The 15,579-nt window shown below is 38.1% G+C and overlaps 1 protein-coding gene across 2 annotated transcripts; it reads right to left on the bottom strand.

The window, feature by feature from the left end:
* Positions 1-2,714: 2,714 nt before the first annotated feature.
* UBE2B (ubiquitin conjugating enzyme E2 B) lies at positions 2,715-15,579 on the bottom strand. 2 transcript variants are annotated; one of them, XM_024575019.3, is made up of 6 exons: positions 15,412-15,579; positions 13,245-13,325; positions 11,889-11,914; positions 7,716-7,805; positions 4,213-4,301; positions 2,715-3,263 (listed from the first exon to the last, which is right to left on the bottom strand). In XM_024575019.3, the coding sequence occupies exons 1-6, from the start codon at positions 15,453-15,455 to the stop codon at positions 3,135-3,137; spliced, it is 459 nt and encodes a 152-aa protein (XP_024430787.1). In that variant the 5' UTR covers positions 15,456-15,579; the 3' UTR covers positions 2,715-3,134. The 2 variants fall into 2 exon arrangements, with proteins under 2 accessions (XP_024430787.1, XP_024430788.1); XM_024575020.3 differs by lacking the exon at positions 15,412-15,579 and adding an exon at positions 14,701-14,853.

The following is a 15,579-nucleotide window of genomic DNA, read 5'->3' as shown; positions in this document are numbered from 1 at the left end:
TGATAGTCACATACCCAACAAGGTTTGCAAAGGGCTCATTCGTCTTTTTGGCCCAACTAAAAGAAGCCCTAGTTTATGCTATGAACAGGAAAACTTAGTAACTCAAGACAGTGTTAATAAAATTGTTTTAAAAAGCTGTAGTGATGATGGGTAGAAATTAATGAGAGAATAGCATGTAATCCTGTACTATTTTTGAAAGGATAGAGGAAAAAGTCAATTCTTTCAACAAGATTTTGTTTCTGATATCTTTGCCCTCATATACTAGAATAACTGAAGATAACGAATATTTCCCCTTATCTGACAACAGCTCAGGTTTTTCCTAACTAAATGGGAACTGAAGAAAGAGGGCACATCTTGGCATAAAGCCCATCCTGTGCACAATTTCACCGACCTTTAATAGCTTTCCAACCGCTGATTTTTCTATTAACATGCATTATCCCCACACAAGGTATTCCTTTGGGACTTTGCATTGCTGAATGCAACAGAAAAGAATTGCAAAATAAGCACCACCAAGACCTAAAAATTTGGTCTGGTCTCTTAAAACTTGGGATAATTTAGAGATCAAAATACCTTAGATGTAATTCTAATTGTGCTATGAGCCCCAGAGTTCTCTAAGCATACTAAGTGAGTAAACTAAGTAGACAGGTACCTTATTTACTGAGTGCAAGAGACTGTTACTATTAGCACCCCCATACTTTCACCTATATGAGTAAAAATTTTTAGATCAGCTCTAGAAGTTGATTATATTCAAAGAACTTATTTTTGGGGGGTGGGGGTGTGCAGACACAAGGGTATTTCCAGGAAGGGGAAAAATTTTGGTCTAGTGATTAAGTCAGAGCCCTTTATAGCAAAGACCTGAAAGTGTTCCTAGGTACGTACGTCCGCACTTCATACTGGAAGTGGATAAATGGTGGTCAAGAAAACCCTTTCATTGGATGGAGACTAGTCTGCACACAATTCTCAATCAACTAAAGATTTTCATAACTTGGGATGAATATATAAGTTCAGGAGAATTTCTAAAACTAAACATAGTCCCTTAATATTATGGGACATTACAGTTACTGGCTAAAATACCAGACTGCCTGAGTTCAAATCCCAGCTCCATCACTTACTAGCCAACTGACCTTGAGCTAGTCACTTAATCTCTTTGTACCTAGTTTGCTCATGTATGATACCTACCTCATAGGATTACTGAGTTTGAAATGCAAATAGGTACTTAGAACAGTGCCTTGCACAGAGCACTTGTATGTTAGAAGTCTTGTTACACAGGAATGACGTCACAAATGCATTTAAACTGAATCCACCTTCATACCTAAATATCTAACTTAGTTCTAGCCTCTTGCCATACCATTTATAAAATCTGCAGAGTTTAAAAGTACTTTTCATACGACATAACCTTGTAAATTGAAGGTTTACATCTGGTAGTCAACCAAATAGGAATCTCTTGCAAAGCTGAAGGGAAAAAACAGAGGAGTAATTCAGAGAATGTTCCAAAGATTTTTCTCCAATGGGAATGTGACTAGGTCCGAGTTTTATGTACGTGTTGAACTTAGGAGTTAGAGTTGACACCTCACAAAGACAAGACGTATTTCCCGTTATAATTTTCTATCAGTACTTGAAATGTTACTGTTTTAAATACAAAAGGGAAACAGATTAAGGATAAAAACAGGTTTTGAAGCAATATCCAAATAGACCATATACACCTACCCTCCAAATTGCCAACTAATAGCTTTTAAAGGGAACCATCAGCACTTACTCTTCTAGTGTTAAACTCTGCTTAACAGAAGCTGTAGACACTGCCATCTTACAGTCTTCCAACAGAGAAGACGTGAGTCTTCCAGTAGGGAAGCTGCCCTTAGCTTACTCAGCTCGTGTGAACACAAGAAACTCCTGGGATTACTGAAATAGCTGTTTTAACCACTAGAAAGACTACACAAGTGCTTTAACAGAATTTATACTTGTATTATTTTCCATTTTCTATACTACTTGAAGGCATAGGATAGCTTCGTATTAGCTTTCTACAATACTGTGTTTTAAATTTATCCAGTAAACTAAGATGCAGTACAACTTTTATACAACTTAGGAGATAAAAAAAAATCTCCACAAGAGAAAGCAACTCAGTAGGCCCTGGTATTAAAACATTTTTTCTAGAATAAACAGATAAGCAATCACATTAAAAGGCAGTTTTCGAATATTTAAATTATACCAAGATTCCTTCCAAATATATGCCTTGTTCATCCAATGCAACTAATTCTTATTCACTGCTAATAGTGGGGGCGTGGATTTTTGGTAATGTTACGGTTTTACTTTCTTCATTATCAAAAATCTTTTAAAGTGTTACCAAGCAGCAAAATAAGTTGCATCTGCTCTCTGCTCACAGTAAAGGTGCTAATTCCTCATGGTAGAGGTGCAAACTGTGAAATCACAGAAGGTACAGTTTAACACTAAGTAGAGCATGAAGAAACAGTAACAAGTGGCTTAAGTACAGAGTTGGACAAACCACTTAGGTCTATAAAACTGCTTGAGTGAAACTAATACAGATGTGTTCAAAATAAAGTTTGAGATTATTACTGACGTTTAGAATCAAATTTGAAGAATTTCTTGATAAAATATAAATCTGTTCTTCTGAAACTGGAAATGAACTATCAATTGATATAGAGCTAGAGACTTATTAACCCATCCTACACAGATAAGGAAATAAGTGACAAAGTCTCTTGCACTGAAGTTATGTATTTTAACAGCTTTACATGTAATATATATAAAAAACTGTAAGTGCTTTTCTCCAATTTAAAAATCTAAAGAATTCAAAAATAAGGCATTCAATATTTGAAAAAAGTACAGATTTACAAAATGTGTATATTCTGTCATGAAAACTCCACACCAACATTATACACTTGGAAAAAAATACAAACAGGATATATTACAAATTTATGTAAGCAATAACTTAGTTCACACCATGCAATAAAAAGTACATTAATCAAGATACACAAGCTTTTGTAGGTTCTAAACTGAAGGACTTTTTTTTCTTTCTGCAGAATCCTTAAAACCTGTGGCACTTAAAACTTGTTAGCCTTTCTACTGAGAGGTAAATTATACACAACAATGATGAAAAAGATTAACAGACCAGTTGTCTATTATGAATCATTCCAGCTTTGTTCAACAATGGCTGAAACTCTTTTCTCATATTCTCGTTTGTTTTCCTGATAAAGTTGTGCTGCCTGGCTATTGGCTGGACTGTTTGGATTGGGTTCATCCAGCAGAGACTAGAAGGAAAAAAAGAAAAAAGAAAAAACAGATTTGCAATTATTCATTATATTAACATGGGTCAGATAATGAGCACAGAACTTATACAAAATGGCAGAAATTAGTATGTTTTAAATATTTTTAGGTCTAAATGACCTAAAGCCACTTTTCAGAAATGGCTTGGTAACTACAATTAAGATTTTTGCTGCTAGAGAACTTAAGCTTCTAAAATAAATCACTCTCAAACGACTTAAGACCTCTAATTTCAAATAGACTGGAAAAGAACAATCTTCGGCATACTAACACATTAAACTGAGAAATAAGCAGTTTGATTTGGTTATATACAACAATTTGGAAAGTTAATCTTGTTTCCTTTAATCAATAAAATATATACATCTAGCAGCAAAGCAACAGGAAGGTTATAAAGAATATTTATAAGATGGTCCCAATTGAAGCAGGTGTGATAGAAAAGCTTTAAAAAGATCACTAACCAAAATGTTACTTCTGCTCCCCTCAAATCCACACAACTAAAACACAAGCATGAACTATTCCGCCAGAGTGGCACAGAATCTCTTGGATGAGGCAGCATACTCAATGTTTCTCTGCACGTGACAGTTTGAGATCCCTACGGTCTTCTAAGCAATCATCTTCATCTGTCTCCCAGATTTTTCATTCTCCTCCACAATCTCTGGCTATACTTCATGGTATGAATAACACTTGAGCTGTTGCAACATTTACTTACACATGAATAGGAAAATAATGGTGGATTTGATGTAAGGTGGTCACTAATGAAAAAGCAGACCAGTCATCTGAGAATCATGGGTTCTTGCCTGTCTCCTGCCATTGGTTAGTTACCTAGGTAGGTGCTAGGAAGGTTTGTCTGCTCACTTGGTCTTTAGATTATTCCTAAAGGAGCCAAATGGATCCCACAGAGCCTTGAAAAATTATGATGCATCTTAATACACTTACCTGAATTGACGTTAAAATAGAAGACACATCGTATGTTGGACTCCATCGATTCTGAAGGATATCTAAACATATGCTACCATCAGCATACACTGCAAAGACAACACTAAAACTGGTTACATATTAACTTTGTCATATCTAAAGGGTAAGACTCTTCACTATAAACAGAATGCTTGGCCCAGACAGAAGTGTTGAACATTAGGCAACAGCTAAACCCCCTTTTGTCTCATAGGAAAACCAGTCTTAAAACTAAGGTCTCTTATCTTGTACCTTTTCATCAGGAGGATGAGTGAGACTACACTTTTCCAACACACCATATAGCAAACCTGTTTAAATTCCGTATTTCTATAAGACTGTCAGCTGATTTCTCAAAAGAAACTTGCAGGCTAGAAAGGATTGGTAAGAAATATTCAAAGTCATGAAAAGCAGGGACCTTCAGCCAAGATTACTCTACCCAGTAGAGGTATCATTTAGAATTGAAGGGTAGATAAAGAGCTTCCCAGACAAGAAAAAACTAAAGGAGTTCATCATCACCAAACCATTATTATATGAAATGTTAAAGGGACTTATTTAAGGAAAGAAGATCAAAACTATGAGCAATAAAATGGCAATGAATACATATCTACCAACAACTGAATCTAAAAAACTAAGCAAACAAGAACAGAGACTGAATCATGGATATGGAGCATTTCAATGGTTGCCAGTTGGGAAAGGAGTGTGGGGGAATGGGTGAAGTGGTGAAGGAATTAAGAAGTACAAACAGGTAGGTACAGAATAGCCATGGGGATGTAAAGTACAGCATAGGAAATGGAGTAGGCAAAGAACTTCTACCCATGACCCATGGACAAGAACAATGGTGTGTGGACTGCCTGAGGGGGTGGGAGATGCTAGGTGGAGGGAGTGGCAAAGGGGGAAAAATTGGGACAACTATAGTAACGCAATCAATAAAATGTAATTTTTAAAAGAAATTAGTGCACGAAAAATCCTGTATTTCTAAACATTCTTAAATAAAATTCTTGAAAGTTTCTTCTTAAAAAGAAAAAGAAGTTTCTTCTTTTAGCACAGCAATTCTACTCCAAGATAGTACTTTAAAAGAAATAATAATGGACATGCCAAGTTTTATTTACACATGTTCACCACAACATTACTTATAAAAGTAAAAAACTGGAAACTACCTTGTGGTCCGTAGAGAGGACTGGCTAAATACTACATTCGTATAGCCCTGATACCCTTACAGCCACCAGAAATGACACACATCTACTCTGTATTAACTAATGTAGAAAGACATTCACAATGTTACCTCAGTTCTCCAGTTATTTATGTAGGATAATTCCATTTTTTGTAAAGAATTACATATAAAAATTTTCATTTGAGGTACATGCAGTTACACGAACATTTTTAAGACTAAATGCCAAATGTAAGTAGTAGATATCTGTAGATAGTAGGATTATGAAGGATCTTATTTTCTTTACTTTTTCTTGTATTTTGTGATTTGTTTTTGCACTGAGTATGCATTCCTTTTAGAATTAAAAAATAAAAATCAAGTAATTAACATATTTTAGAAGTCTAACACTTGGGAAGCACTTCTCTCATCTCTTGAACTCATTATGTGAAAATACAATGAACAGAATAAATGTTTATCCATCTACAAGACTATACATCTGTATGATAAATTTCCGGAAGTAGAACTGCTGCTGTGTTGACAAGGGTAAATGAATATAAATGTTATAGATATTACCAGCCTGTAGAAAGCATCATGGAGCAAGCCAGATCACTCTACATAAAAACAGCTATGCAGTTTTGGGGGGAAGAGGAGGCAAAAATTATACTTAAATACTGTCATTCCACAGGACTCTGTGCTCAGTCCTATTCCTTCTTACCCTTTACATACCCTCTGGGCTGTGCTACTCACTCCCGTGGCCTCAATCACTACCCATGTGCTAGGTACTTCCACTTGTTAGCTTTAGACCAGATTCTAACTCTCGGCTTAAAAGCAGCATAGTCAACTACTACTGTAATCCACAGGGATATCAAATTTAGGAAGCCCAAAGCAAAAACCATCACCTCTGTAAGTCTCATAAAAGTATAAAATGATTTTAAAGTTTTAAACTAGTAACTATTTTTGAGAAGTAATCACAAAGTAAACAAGAAACCAAACATCTATGGACTGATGAAGAAACAAAATACACTATATCCATACAATAGATTATCATTCAGGAATAAAAGGGACTGAAGTACAGCTATGTGTTATAATGTAGATGAACCCTGAAAGCTCTGCTTGCTAGCTTAAGTTAGTCACAAAGAAACATCTATTATATGATTCCATTTACATGAAATCTCCAGAAGAGGCAAATCTACAGAAACAAAATAAATCAGTGGTTGCTTAGGGCTGAAGGGGTTGGGAGAAATGGGGAGTGACTGCTAAAAAGCATGGGATTTTTTGGGAGGGTGACCAGAAAATGTTCTAAAATCGATTATCGTCCTGGTTACACAACTCAGTGAATACACTAGATGGAACATTTTAAATGGATGATAGCATGGCATAGGAATTGTATTTCAATAAAGATGTTTTTTAAAAAAGTAAACCAGAAAATTAATTTAAAAAGTACTACTGATAGCAGAAACACGGGAAACCATGTTATTACTACGAAAGGATGAAAAATAAGCTCACACATTGTTTTCCTACACCTAATTTGTTAATCCTACACCTATACACATATACCCCCCCAAACATTCTACAGTTTATCCCACCTTGATTTAAAAGAGCCGGGAATATCTCCAAATTAGAAACAAAAAGTAAAATTAAACCAAGACTGGCTAAAAAAAAAAAAAAAAAAAAAAAAAAAAAAGGCAGCTTGAAAGAAAAAGCACAATCATTTAAATCTATTGGGAAGTCACACTGGTTTCAGACACACAAACACCTCTTCTCTGAGTAGGGAGCTCTACCTGCCTTATAGCCCACTCACAGTTTGCAGTACTAGACTAGATGCGTAATCAGAAGGACTTCTGAAAATGTTCCTTCTAAAAGTTAACTGACAGGAAAGACCACATTTAAATGAGCAAAAGGTTACCACTCATTAATGTTTCCCTCCCTCTCTTTCTCCTTCCCTTCCCTTCTAAAAATAAATAAGTAAAATCTTTAAAAAAAGAAAAATGTTCATAGTAGATAAAAAACTACTTGACATAAAACATACCAATTTTGTGCAAGTATTTATAATTTTTTAAAAGCTAAATTTTCAGTGACAAATTCTTTTCAGCATCTTTCCCATTTCTATAAATAAATTACTTTAAAATCAGAAATCATTAAAACAAAACAATTTTATCTCAAATTTGGAACCTCGGTCAAGATTCCAGACTACAAAAACGTGGCTAACACAGACATGGAAGGGACACCTAGAAGTGGGCCCTGAGAATGCGAAGCATGGGATAAGATTTAAGAGGAAGAAAACAACTCTTTCCCCCACCTTCCCTCTATCATTTGCAAAGTGTAATAAATTGCTACTTACCATTTGGATGAAACATTTTGGATAAAAACCTAACAGTTGGTGGTTTATTTGGATATTCTTCAGAAAATTCTATTACTAGTTTAAAAGTACCTAGATAGAAAACAAACCAAAATAATTATAGTAAAGACAATCATAATTTTTAAATCTCTTCACCAATGATTTTTCAACCCATACTGGTTTTTATACCACATAAAAATTAATGTGAATTTTGGGTAACATAAAACATACTAATATACTTGTACTTATGTCAAACTGATATCACCCAAGATTGGTAAGCACGCAGGGAACTAATCTGTCATATTTTTAAAAGGCAATTTGGCCCTAGCTACTGAAACTTAAAATGTACATTAGGAGAAATACAGACAGTTAAGTAACAAGGCTGTAGTTACAGTTTAGAAGGGGCGAGCCCAGAGGATCCTGAGAGGGGGAGACTATCATGTGACAGAGCTTAGCTGGAAGGCAATGGCCCTAATGTGAAAGGTTCTGTCCCGTAACAATCCCTTCACTTCAGGATGTCAGGCATCAGTAAGCATTAGGGTAAACCCCCTTCTATTGTTGGTTACAGACCAACACGGTACATTTTGGTCAGTCTGTATCAGTATTTTCTGGTCAAGAGAAACACACATTTTTTAAAAATCATGCATTTGCAGCAAACTAAGTCTGTTCACAGTGAACAAATAACTCTAAACTCCAATTCAAATCCACTTCGTAGAAATAACAATATTACTGGTTTTGGTTTTGTCTTTCTAGAGGACTTTAGTGTTTATTCAATATTTAGAGTCCTTTTATTTTGAAGAAACTCACCTCAAAGGTGAGTTGGTTGGAGAGGTCCTCCCTCTAATTCCAACCCCTTGGACATACTTATTCCTCATGAAGCCAGCAAAATTTTTTTAAAAATCTAAAAACAAACTCCCCCAACAACAAAAACCCTTAAATAACCTAAATTCTAAGCTTAAATATTTCATATTTATCTTCTTCATTAGTCATATATTTGGTATGCAAACTCTATCTCTCTATATTTTTTGTTGTTTGGAAATTTGGGATTAAGTAGGCCAAAGATATAAGCAAACTCAAAGGCGATATCTACTTCATATTTTGATATATATAGAAGTATTATGAAATATATAGTTAATTAGCAAAGACAGCCTTAAACCTAATTATGCATTTTTAAAGCCTACATTTTAATTTTAATTACAAAAATGTACTATTTAAAAATTTCAAGCAAACACAAATAATTACTTTTAAACTTTTTTCATATTATGGGGTCTCAGATCCCCTTGTACACTCTTACTCCCAACAGTCACCAAGATTCCAATGTGAAGTCACTGAATGTGAAGCTGGAAGGAGATGCATGTTACAGAATACTGTTTTATGATATCTCCACCAAAAATAAAGGTAATTTCATTTTAAAATACTGGCTCTCTAATAACCAGCTTGCAACAAATCCCTACAAGCTGCCTCCAGCACACCACTGGCCATAACCATCAAAACGCATTATATTAGAAATTATGACCAGAAAACCTTAAAATATGTATCATCAGTAAATACAGACTCATTACACATTTGCCTAAGTAACATTTAATGAAAAAATAACTATCTTCCCCCAAAGTTAGTGAGAAGTGAAGCACTGCTTTACATTTTTGCAAATCTCTTTATAATGGCTGCCTTAACAGAAGACAGCTGGATTCTCTTAGCTGCTTCTGCATTCAATCTGGTGCAATATGCTGTTTTGGTTGAGGAACATGAAGAAAATCAGGCATCACACAATTACATAAATGAAAAAGAAAGTACCATATTTTCCCGTGTATAACGTGCACATTTTTACCCAAATTTTTGAGGAATAAGAGTGTGCATTATACATGGGTAGTACCTGAAATACTCTTATCTGTTCTTGTGTTTTGTAATTATTACATAAAATTTCTTGTACCATAATATGTTCAAAACTAAATGCTAAAATTCCTTTATAATACAAAAACAAGTATCTAAATAAATAATCGAATTAAAAAATTAAAAAAGATTGTTTTCCTGAAAGTTTGGGCCAAAAATGTGGGTATGCAATATACATGGGGGTGCATTATACAATGTAAAATATGGTATTTTCATAGCCTTTTCAGATAATTAGATGTTTTTTGATATCACACCAAAGAAATGGTAGGTTTTTAAAAGGTTAGTTGCAATGTAAAATCTGAAATCATATAAACCTTTTGTATCACTTATATTTGTAAAATACTGGTTCGTTGTTATACAACTTTTCCAAATGTCACCATATTCCAATATACACCATCGAAAAAAATCACAATAGGTAACACTACCTACTGTCCTCATCAGAGAAATCTTAAAAGTATTGGGAAGCTGTCATTTTATCAGCCAGCAGCAACAAGTATTGTCAGATGCCTTCCATGACCTAACAGCTCACTTAGGTCACTTTTGAGAATATGTCTGCTGAGTACTCAAACCTAAAGAATCGGTCTGTCTGTCGGTCATCCTTTCAAGTAAAAATGTTCCACGAAAAAAGCAAGAGTTCAAGTTGCAACCCAAAGAACTGCAGAAGTGCTTTTCCTCAAGACAATCACCACACTTTGGTATACGAGAAGTGCTTCATCACACAGAGTATTATTAAAAAGATGTATACTCAAGGGTCAGAATTTAACAGTATTAGTAACTTTCACTTTTTCATCAAGACATTTTTAAGTGAAAACTGGCATCTTTTAAAATGCAGAAAGTACAAAGACTGTTAGTACCGTTTGGTGCCACTGTCTTGATTTGTGCCGAGACATTGACCTGCTTGGGTCCAGTTTTAGTCACGAATGCTTTTGTACCGTCAGTGCAAATGCCAATACAGTGAGGCAAACGATGTCTTTGTATTGGCATGAAGACAGTTTTGATCAAGTGAAACCCCTGAAAGGGTATCAGGGACCTTAAGGAGTTTATGGACCACCCTTGAGAAGACCCAGGTATAGAGGAAAAAGCTTAAGTCCTTAAGTGCCTCTTTTTAATTCCTAACCTCCCCCTAGCGATAACCACTGGTAACAGTGTGGTACACAACCCTTTAATATGCACACACCCTTGCATGTATGTGCTTGGTAAAAACGTGACACTGCAACACACATTACTCTGTAACGTTATCCCGTCTACCTTGTTCTTTAAGAAGTTTATAATACTGCCCTGACTGGTGTGGCTCAGTTGGTTGGGTGTCATCCCCCAAGACAAGGTCACCAAGGTCATCGATCTGATTCCCAGTCAGGGCACATGCCCGAGGTGCATATTTGGTTCCCAGAGGGGGTGTGAACATACAACAGTGTTTCCCTCCCTCTCTTCCTCCCTCCTTTCCCCTCTCTAATAATTAATAAATAAAATCCTAAAAAAAAGGGGGGGGGGAAGCAGTGCAGAATATGTCTTTTTAAACAAAAAGAAGTATGTAATATGACAGTCTAGCTGTATCATAATTTGCTGTTTCCTCTATTGGGCATTCAGGCTGTCTCCTTAAAAGTAGTGCTGCAATCAATCATTGTCCAAATATCCTTGCTGCATTAATGCTGAAGCCATTTTGATAATTAAAACAAACTTTTAAAAGAATTTTTTTAAAATAAAAATGCTATAATTAGGGAAAATCTGAGTACCTGGTTAAAATCAATTTAAGCAGCTCCATTATAAATATGTATTAGAGCTAGTTTTCCATTTCCCTGGCTCTTTGTGAAAATACTGAATTTAAGATGCAGAAGACTGTGCAGAATGCTATTTACAGGTGTTGAATGCCAGCTGCATGTGAATCAACTGGCAGCTATGTATGTTTAACAACAATTTCAGCTCAACATGCCTATCAATATAGATGACAAAGAGAGGGGAAAAAAGCACGGTTACCCTCCTGGTGTTTACCTCCGGAGCACGTCGGCATGCTACAAGGCCCTGAAATTTAAACTATTCTCTACACGGACTCTACCAGCTGGGTTTAGTTTTATAGCCAAATATCAGAGTAACGGAGTAACTGGCAACCAAAGGTGGTCAAGCTGACGGGGAAAGCAAGTCCTGTAAACTCAAATTCTCAGCAGCAGTATTTAGTTTTAATTTGACCTATTAACAGAAAATAGTTTTAAGTAGACACACTGGTATCACAATTTCCTACTTAAAAAAGCCTCTTAATACTAAAAAAAAAAACCCAAGAGAATGACTTACCATCTTCAAAGGGTGTCCCTTCTGGCCTGAAAACAAGAAGAGTTCTGATTAAAAAAAGGTTTTCCTTCCTTTGTTCTGCTTTCTCCTGATTTTCAAGAGTGAAAAGGATAAACTCAGAACAGAAAGAGGGGGCTCATTCTGATGATTTGTGGAGTTTTTGAGACATTAGTTTAGTATCATCTTAGCCCTAGATTTTCACAGATGTAGGCATGAAAAGTAACTTTTATTTTCTGAATTTTCCTTGTACAAAGAGTCGTAATTTTAGCACAAAAAATTCAATTCACAAATACCAGTCAGTCATTTTGTAAATGCGTATTCTTACAAGGTCCTATTTTACATCAGTAAAGTGAAAAGCAATATGCCCTTTATTTAAGACAAGTATGACACCAAAACAGAACCTTCTGCTTTTCAACAGGGCAATTTCTTGTTCAAACTGGACAGACATAACACAAGTCATCAAGAAAGCTGGTTTCTTTTGCTCCAATCCCTTTCTTGCCTCCATACCCCAATCTCATTTTTCCTAAGCAGCAGCGTGAAGCTTAATTATTACTTGCAAGGCATATTCAGGACTCCAAAGCAAGTCAGCCTGAATTTATATCACTTTAGAACAGGAACTACACTCATTTTCCCACTAGTTTTTAAGGTAGACTCTTTTTAACTGGTTCAGAGGCAAATCAGAATTGTTCATGAAAGGCTTCCCCTTCAAAGTTCTAGTGCAAAACCCTACTTTAAAAACGGTGAAAGAAAAAAGATCAAGTCTGAGAAAACCAAAGATAAGGAAATTTTAAGTTAGAAAGCATATATGCTATATATAATATGTAAAATAGAAGACTGCTACTCAAAGACCCCTTTCAGCCACAGGCATATGTTTTTATTGAGCTTCACTTCATTGTGCTTCACAGATAACCTTTTTAAATGAATTGAATGTAAGGCCCTCCACCAGCCAAAAAAAAAAAAAGATTTTCTTTATTGTGGTGGTTGGGGACCAAATCTGCAGTATCTCTGAGGTCTGCCTGTATTTCTCACCGGGCTGTGAAACCGTTTTCATTTAAATTCTCGCCACAGGAAGATCTCAGTATTTTTTGGTTCCTAGCCTTTCTACAGTTCCATCAGTGGGCAACAAAAACACCTGCTGGGTACAGTTTGTACAAAATTAAAACCCAAAGTCGTTTAAAATCATACATTTTAACACACTAAGCTGCAAATAAATTTTGTGTAACTGCTAAACGTTTTACGGGAATGTTTTCTGCTATCTTGCAGTTTCCGTAAGATCCTCATTCCACCTCAGCCTCTCTTCCTAGCTGCGTATTTTTTCTTAAAGAATCACCCTATTAGTTGTTTTATCTTTAAACTCACCCAAATATAACTGCATTCCACTGCATGATGTTGTTTTCAGATGGTGCTCCACTGACACCCACAGGTGGGTCCTCTTGCAATCTAAAAATCCATCATGGTAATTTTAAATTTGAACATTTGAGCCACTAAAAAGTCCAAACATAACACCTATGGACTCTATACTACTTTGAGACATAAACTAAATTTATTTCCTTGTTCTTGTGCTGGGCTGGAATAAACCATCTGACAAAAAGAAAAGAAAAAAATCGACCAGGTATAAACTTATCAGATACCGCTCCAAATTACCTAATTTTCCAAAGGGCTTGGGAGTATCCCTCGTCAAATATCATCGAGGTGAAGATATCTTCCAAGAACTAATGTATACAGGCTGCCCTCAACCAAAAATACATACATACCTCAGGCGCCAAAACCACGTTTACAGAACCACCAATTTTGCTATTGTAATGCAAAGACCGTGAGCCCTAACCAAGGTCTTTGTGCAAAAAGGCCACCACTCCCCAACACAAAAAAAATCCTCAGTGTAACCACTACTTATATTCAATTTGAATAGGAAACTAGTTTTAGGCACGAAAGTTACTTTCTCCCATTGGCTTCAATTAGCAACGGCTTTAAAGTAATCAAAGGTTCAGGCAGGTTTTGCGTCCCTTCCCACTTCAGAGGCTCCGCACAGACACCCGATCTACCTCTCAGATCGCGAGACTCAATACAAAGCTACCTTTCAACATCTGTCACTCAAATTCCTGTAACCTGAAGACCCTTGGAAAACTACCAGAGGTACCGTGTGTCCAATTCGGAATAAAGCAGAGAGAAAGACGTAATACACACGCACAACAGAACAGAATAAAGCAGAGAATAGAGTTAAGATCTGGTGGTTTTATTACTGGAATTTCATTCATCCGAATTTCAGCTCATCTGTAATCTACCGATTTCAAGCTTTAGAAGAGGATTTTACACGAAACACGACACCACCTTTCGAAGACTCGGCAGAAAGTAAACGCTACATTTTCTCTCTCTACGTATACATACGCCGTGATTGCCAGGCGGTACGATACTCCGAAATTAATCCACATAGAAACGGTTCTTCTCAGGCAACCTCAAGGGTGAGCCACCCTGAACAGAAGCCTTCCAGGAAGTAAGCTGCCGGACGCCCACCGAAGGTGAGGTTACGAATAAATTCAATGATAAATGGGCCCAAGCCCAAAACAATGGCTCCCGAAGGCCTCACCGACCGCCCTACAACTGCGAGGTTGCGAGGGACTTCCTGAGTGGCTAATCAAAGTTCTCGGACCAGATACTTTGTCTCCATCAGGGCGAGCCCCCCCCCACCCGAAGAACCTTGAAAGAATGTGCGGAGGATCGCAACGCTGAGTTTCGTTCCTTTCCCCCGCACCTCCCAGGAGAAGGTGAACAACTGAGAAAAGTCACTTCCTCCTCGCCGGCCCCCACACCCTCTCACCAAATCCCGTTTCGCGGAGGGAGACTCGGGGAGGCTCAGGTTAGCGCCCAGGCCGGGGCCGGCGCCCTTCCAGACTTCGGGGCTATAGATAGGGCTCCCCACACCCTGCCCGGAGCCGACTCCCAGCAGGCCCTGGCAGCCGGCGGCGCCAGCCCGCGCCCAGGTCTCTAAGCCAGTTCCCAAGGTCCTCTCCGGCGGGCGGGGGAGAGTCGGGTTTCTGGGGCCGGGTTAACCACCTCCCGGCCTCGCGCTGCAGACCCCACCCTCGCTGCGGAAGGGGGGCGCCGTTCGACCCGCCGCTCCCCCTCCGCGGAGACCGCAGGGCCGGCGAACAAAGCTGATTGGCGCAGCGGGCGGGGAAACGCTTCTGCAAGGGCTCGCCGTGCGGGTTTAGGGAGGGGCACCGCGGAGTGAGGGTCAGGGGCTTGGGGGGCAAGCCTGGAACCTCAGGCAGCTGGCCCAAGCGGGCAGCAGGGAACCTTTGGAGCCCATAGCCATCTTTTCACTTCTGAGGTGAAATTCCTTACGTCAGAGAAGTGAGCAAAAAGGATGAGGGAATGCGAATGGGCGTTAGACCTGGCCTCCGGTCGCTTCCCCGGGGCCCGCGGCCGGCCCTGAGGATCCCGAGGGGAAGGTGTGCCGGACCCCCGCCCTATAGGCCCTTAGCTTTGGGGAGTAACCGTCACCCCAGGCGAAGAGGAAGGGCCTTACCGCTTGAAATCCCGCATAAGCCTCCTCCGGGCGGGGGTCGACATGCTCCACAACTGCCCCGCGGTCCGTCTGGAAGAAAAGAGTCCCGCGCAGCCCCCCCACCCCCCGGCGCCGCGGCCGAATCACTGCGGGTCACCGCCACGGAGGCTGCAAAAACAACCCTGCAAT

The sequence above is a fragment of the Desmodus rotundus genome, chromosome 10 (genome assembly GCF_022682495.2).
Source record: "Desmodus rotundus isolate HL8 chromosome 10, HLdesRot8A.1, whole genome shotgun sequence".
NCBI lineage: Eukaryota > Metazoa > Chordata > Mammalia > Chiroptera > Phyllostomidae > Desmodus > Desmodus rotundus.
Note: the sequence above shows the minus strand (reverse complement) of the source record. Positions and strands in the feature narration are given on the sequence as shown.

Coding starts and splice junctions, on each gene's coding strand:
- UBE2B (XM_024575019.3), bottom strand. CDS start 15,455: ATGTCGACCCCCGCCCGGAGGAGGCTTATGCGGGATTTCAAGCG. Junction 13,326..15,411: donor CTTATGCGGGATTTCAAGCG/GTAAGGCCCTTC, acceptor ATGGATTTTTAG/ATTGCAAGAGGACCCACCTG. Junction 3,264..4,212: donor CTATTTTAACGTCAATTCAG/GTAAGTGTATTA, acceptor TTTTCCTTCTAG/TCTCTGCTGGATGAACCCAA.